Consider the following 6513-nt stretch of genomic DNA (forward strand, 5'->3'; position numbering starts at 1 on the left):
CTACATCAAGGATCGGCCCTGAGCCCCTTCTTGTTTGCTTTGGTGATGGACAGATTGACAGATGAGGTCAGACAGGAGTCCCCATGGACTATGTTGTCTGCAGATGACATTGTGATCTGTAGTGAGAGTAGGCAGCAGCTAGAAAAGAACCTAGAGAGGTGGAGGTTTTTGCATTAGAAAGAAGAGGAATGAAGGTCAGCCGCAGCAAGACAGAGTATATGTGTGTAAATGAAAGGGAGAACAGTGAAATAGTGAGGTTACAAGGAGCAGAGGTGGTGAAGGTGCAGGAGTTTAGGTATTTAGGATCAACTGTTCAGAGCAGGGAGACTGGAAGAGAGGTGAAGAATAGAGTGCAGAAAGGATGGAACAGCTGGAGAAAAGTGTCAGGAGTGATCTGTGGTAGAAGAGTGTCAGTTAAGGTGAAGGGAAAGGTTTACAGGACAGCGGTGAGACCAGCCATGATGTATGGTTTAGAGACGGTAGCAATAGGCAGAAGACAGGAGGCGGAACTGGAGGTGGCAGAGTTAAAGATGCTAAGATTATCTTTAGGAGTGACAAGAATGGACAGGATCAGGAATGAGGTCATTAGAGGGACAACAGACAGGAAGGTTTGGAGAAAAGGCTAGAGAAGCCAGATTGAGATGGTTTGGACATGTGCAGAGGAGGGACAGTGGATACATTGGTAGAAGAATGTTAAAGATGGAGCTACCAGGTAGGAGAAAAAGAGGAAGGCCAAAGAGGAGATACATGGTTGCAGTGAGGGAGGACATGCAGATAGTTGGAGTCAGAGTAGAAGATGCGGAGAACAGGGAGAGATGGAAATCAATGATTCGCTGTGGCAACCCCTGAAAAAGGGACAAAGCCGAAAGAAAAAGAAGAACAGGAAGAAGTTTGTTTTTGAATCCAGTTGTAGGACGAATTGGACAGGCCGTGGCTTAGACTGTGCTTCAAGACCATCTAAGGTGGTGATTAACAACTGGTGGCTCGTGGACCGAATCCGGCTCATCAAACAATACTCTTACCCCAAAATTTGATTTTTATTTCTGGCCCCTAACGTGTCTGTCTAGAAATTCTGCCTAATATAGTTTGTGACTCCTGTTTCAAGGCTTTGGCACTAAGGATATACAACATAGCTCATCATCGAGTTTAAGAACTGCCTTAAACTAAAGTTACTGGTCTAACAACCTCTTCAACGTGTTCGGTCCATGGCCTGTTCTTTGTGCAGCTATTACAGAGTGAGACACTGTTTTTTGTTAAAAGCTGTGATCGTGACATTCTTTGTACGTGCCGTAGGTGTGAGGGCCACCACTGCGACCCCATTCACGGGAAGTGCTCACAGTGCAACCCAGGCTGGATTGGGGACAGGTAAGAAATGAATATGTCAGAGAATTGTCAGTTGGTTCATGTGCGGACCTTTTAAATTGGTACCAGATCTGGACTGCAGAGCCTTTATGCTCTTGTCGGAAGCAATATATACTACATATATTGCTAAAATTGTAAAATCAAACTCTGCAAGTAACGTTTCTGGAGCGTGGATGCTCTTCATCTCTATTTATCAGAAGAAAACCAGGAATGTGTACTAATCTGAAGGAACATTCTTGTCTTGTCTTGTCTTGTGGTATCTCTGCTGAGATCAGACCACACAAAAATTTAGGATCAGGAACTATTTTATGACGGTTTAAATCGGGGGTCAACAACTATATTTGTCGGAGGGCCGGAATATTTCTGGATAAAATGAAATAAAAATCACATTTTTGTTTATAATTATTAAACACAGATGTTTGTTTTTGAATCCAATCGTGGGCCGGATCGGACAGTCCTGTGGCCGTGGCTTAGACTGTGCTTCAAGACCATCTAAGGCGGTGATTAACAAATGGTGGCTCGTGAGCCAAATCCGGCCCATCAAATAATAATCTTAGCCCAAAATTTGATTTTTATTTCCAGCTCCTAATGTGTTTGTCTAGAAATTCTGCATCTCTGACAAGTATAGTTCGTGACCCCTGTTTCAAGGCTTTGGCACTAAAAATATATAACATAGCTAATCATTGGGTTTAAGAACTATGTCTTAAACTAAAGTTACATTGACCTCTTCAAAGTGTTCTTTCCACGGCCTGTTCTTTGTGTAGCTATTACAGAGTGAAACATACTGTTTTTTGTTAAAAGCTGAGATCGTGAAATTCTTTGTACGTGCCGTAGGTGTGAGGTTCGCTGCCCCAACGGCACTTACGGCGAGAATTGTGAAAACAACTGCAGCCACTGTTATAATGGCATCTGTCACATGGTCACCGGAGAGTGCCTGTGTCACCCAGGGTTCTACGGCACCTAGTAAGTAACTTGACAACCCAAGACTTAAAAGACAACACTTTGGTATGTGATGAGGGTCAGGAGGTGTCTACTTGTTACATTTACTAGTAATTCATTATATGTACTGTAGTATGCAGTGTAATGTTGATCCTTGGGTCTTCCTTTGGGTTTCACAAGTTTGTCCCTGAAACTCACACCAAACTACTGTGTTTTTGTTTTTTCTTTATGTTGAAGCTGCAACATGACCTGTCAGCCGGGCCAGTACGGAGTAAACTGCAATCAAACCTGCCATTGCCACGACAAGGGCTGTGATCCCATTTCTGGAGCCTGCTATCTTCGTAAGACAATATTTTTTTCTGAAGAGCCACTGCATGCTTTGTGGTCTTGATGTTTTCAAGGTTTGAAGTGAACAGAAACAGAAAGTAGTGTTTGTTTGTTTTTTCTTTGAAGTCTAAACAGATCTGGCCTACAGAGGCATTGTGAAATTGTTCTAACCATCTAAAAGTGTTTGTCCTAAAAACAAGATTGCACTTACACTGCTTGTCCAAAGCACTAAAAAAGTCCTATAATTGGCAGTGAGTAGTACCAACAAATGTTTTAGTTTTTTTTTTTTTTTCACATCAGTGCGTGTTATGGGGAAGTAAGAGTAAAATAGCCTTGATAGTGTTTCCAGACTCAATGATTGTGTTAAATGGAAGTATTTTTTTCTGATGGATGGAACACAATGACTGAAGGCAGCAGGGCCGGAAAAGCAGACCAGTCATTTTTGGAGGATGTAGAGGTTGAAGGAATATAGTGGACATGATGAGCAGGTCAACATACGTCTTTGTCACTTTAGGTCCAATTACATCATAAATCAAACTGTCCATCAGTCCAGTACACATGGGTCTGATGGGACTGTAGGCAGCAGACATCGGTGCCATTCATCATCATTTCGCATGATTTTCAAAACACCTTTGAATGTAATGTAAATCATTGGATTTTACTGATTTTATCTGAGTCAAGCCAATCAGAACACAATGAGTTCTGAGCCAATCACGGAACACATAAATTCAACACATTTCAAGGTGTCTACATGGGTTTTGTAAGGTTCCCACCAAAATACGGTCCGTACTGTTAGATTTCAGTGGTTTCACATTTGGTTTGGGTCTGAAAGCAGGAAGATGCTAAGACACCAAATGCCTTCCCAGCACACTCACATAGCCCCAAACATTCAAAGAGAATTTCTCCTAAATTCTCTTCACACTAACTCTCCAGACGACCCCCTATTGTGTCAAAACACCTCTACTCTTTGGGAACAATGGGAAGACTCCCAATCCACATCCTTACAGGGAATCCCGGCTCCATCCATTCCTTTGATTTACCTAACCCCCTGTTGTTTGCTTGACCTCAAGGCTCCATCCACTCCTTTTGTGATAACATCTACTCAGTGACAAAAGGTCCATAAACATGTCCTCCAACACTACTGAATCATGCAGCAGCAGCGCCACACAGTGGTGACTGCAGGCACAACCATGATACAATAATAATAATATGATTGGCCACAAGAGGCCTAACCTCTGTCTTCCATTGGCCTACAACATTTAAACACACACCCGGGAAGTCAAAAACCACTCCCCCCACATAGATATATAAGCGTAAACCACTAATGATACATTGGAAGTTATTCTTGGAAGTTATTCTAGGAAGTTATTCTAGGAAGTTTAGTTCTTGAATTTGTGTACTGGCAACTGTTGTACGAGATTTTCTTGACTACTTCTACAGTCTTTTTATTTTGCTCTTGGACCTGTTTGTTTTGGCGTTTTGTTATTAAGCGAATCGACCATCTACCGGCTGCTTCATTCCTTGCCTGAGACTACCTACGAGGTGATTTCTTCAATTTTGGTGCTGTGACTATGGGGAAAAGAAATCCTCCAACTGGTGTCCTGCTCACGAACGGAGAAGGGCCAAATTGTTCAACTGGTACCATGACCCAGATCGAAACATAGCAAGAATCTTTCAGTACACATTTCTGAAATCAACGAGTCTGTGATAAAAACATACGTATTTCAATTGTGCGCCCCCTACTGCCTATGATACATCACTGTGGCTAAAAGAGAGTTCAATGATGCAACCGAATGTGTCAATATCTTCAGCACAACTCAATTTTAAACTGCGACTTACAGTATCTTGCTGGCGCTACTTGTCAATTTTCTTGCAGTGCAGAACTCATAACCTGCCGTGTATCTCACTTATAGCCGCAGAATGGCTAATGAATCATGGCCCTATGGTGACGGCTGTGTAGTAATGAGGCACAGAAAGGAGGAAGTTGCTCGCAGGAAATCAGTAATGAAAGTGTAAGTGCGTTTGTGCCGTGTGGGAGATGAGACTGATAACTATGTACCTGGAGTACAATAGGTTTTAAGCTTTGAAGCCTCATTTCCTCAGACATGCCTCATGGCACAGCTCTTTCCTGCAGCCTGAGCCAAGATCATATGAGTACAATTACATAAAGTCTGCCACCTGCTGGCATTCAGTCACCTGAATTTTGTTCAGTGAATGTTGTTTAGAGCATTGTTTCCCAAAGACTGGGTCGTGACCCTCAGATGGGTCGCAAGAGATTTTATTTGAGTCGTCCTGCATCATGTTTCTCAGGAGTTTATGAATAATGGTAGTTAGGTCGTAAAGTTTTATGACTTAAATATGGGTCCCCAGAAAAAAGTTTGGAAAACACTGGTTTAGAGCAAGGATCTCCGTCGGTTCACAGCCTAAATGTATGTAGTACTTTTATATTTACCACATGTATGTTATTATTAAAGTAATATATACGATTAACTTCATTGTGTTTTGTTATGCACGTGACTTCCCCTCCCACTTACACACACCCCTGCTGACGATCTGTGGAAAAATTGTTCTGCTTAAAACCATTGCATAGTTAAAAAAGAAATGTCTTTTTTAGGCGTTTCCTAAACTCCCCCGCATTAATGTGACACGTTTTGCTGAAGCTGCACTCTCTGAGTCTGGATCTCTGCTACGGAGGTTTTGAGGAGAAACTTGTTTTTTTTTTTTCAATCTCAAAATCTCAAACAACAATAATGTTTTAATGCCCTATTTTCCAGAGGCTAACCAGAGGATGGGAGTGATTGCAGCTGGAACCCTGGTCTTCTTCTTACCGATTGTCCTGCTCTCCCTGTTGTTCTGCTGCTGCTTGTGTCGCCACAAGGACGACCACAAGTCAGTAACTGATGTCAATCTTCTTTTCCCTAATCTGATCCATGATGGAGGCTCATTTTTTTTAGAAAGCTAAAGAAAAAAACAACTGAACTTTACTGAAAACGTAAATGACAATATATATATGTATATATGTACATATGTATATATGTATGTATGTATATATGTATATATGTATATATGTATATATGTATGTATTTATATATGTATGTATTTACATATGTATGTATATATGTATGTAAATATATAAAAGATATACGACATGTATTTTGTTTTTAAATGAGCAAACCTACACTGTATTTTTCAGTACATTGACATTTGACTAGCGTATGGGCAGCTAGCGAGCCCACTGCTGAGGCAGCGAACCAGGGTTAATGAGCCTCCCTCTGAACGATTCATTTGGATTTCCATGGCATCATCCCTTTTCAGTCCTAACCAAGATAACTCTACCAACAGCAAAAAAGCCAAGCGGATCCTGTGTGGACGATTTAGCCGAATCAGCACAAAACTTCCCCGTATTCCACTGAGACGACAGAAACTGCCAAAAGTAGTTGGTAAGCCCCGAATTCCTTCTCATGTCCCACTGCAGTGCTGGCGGAAGCAGCTTTACTTTTATGTAATCTGTTTCTCCTGCGCTTGTGCAACACTGTCTGCTGGAGCTGCAGCTAAGAGCCGGGGTTTGGTTGGAAGCTTACAGACGCCATGACAGCTCTGTGGAGATTTCAGGGAAAATGAGAACCTAAACTTGCAGCCATGACGCTGGGGCAGATGAGTGGCAATCAGAGCGAGCATCCCAGTCATTCAGGCTGTGTGGATGGTGAACATGGTTGATGAGTGTGTGGTGGCTGCCAGGCAAGTGTTGGGTTTCATTTGAAAGGAATGCACTGGTTTTAAAGCCCCTTATTATTCTTGGCACCCTCAGACACCCTCAGTGTTCATATTATTACAACCCTAAACTGGAGATTATTTTCTCTTCTTCCATTTGCTTTGCTCGTTTCC

General features: G+C 42.0%; 1 protein-coding gene across 1 annotated transcript in view; it reads left to right on the forward strand.

Annotated features, from left to right (window-relative positions):
- The window catches only part of LOC103396867 (scavenger receptor class F member 2-like), a 26833-nt gene that overhangs the window by 11709 nt on the left and 8611 nt on the right, over positions 1 to 6513 (forward strand). Inside the window, exons 6-9 of the mRNA XM_017042702.2 lie at positions 2197 to 2325; positions 2539 to 2642; positions 5403 to 5517; positions 5971 to 6068. Coding sequence (XP_016898191.1) covers positions 2197 to 2325; positions 2539 to 2642; positions 5403 to 5517; positions 5971 to 6068 — 446 coding nt within the window. The remainder of the gene's footprint in view (positions 1 to 2196; positions 2326 to 2538; positions 2643 to 5402; positions 5518 to 5970; positions 6069 to 6513) is intronic.

Source organism: Cynoglossus semilaevis, chromosome W (genome assembly GCF_000523025.1).
Source record: "Cynoglossus semilaevis isolate Cse_v1.0 chromosome W, Cse_v1.0, whole genome shotgun sequence".
Lineage (NCBI taxonomy): Eukaryota > Metazoa > Chordata > Actinopteri > Pleuronectiformes > Cynoglossidae > Cynoglossus > Cynoglossus semilaevis.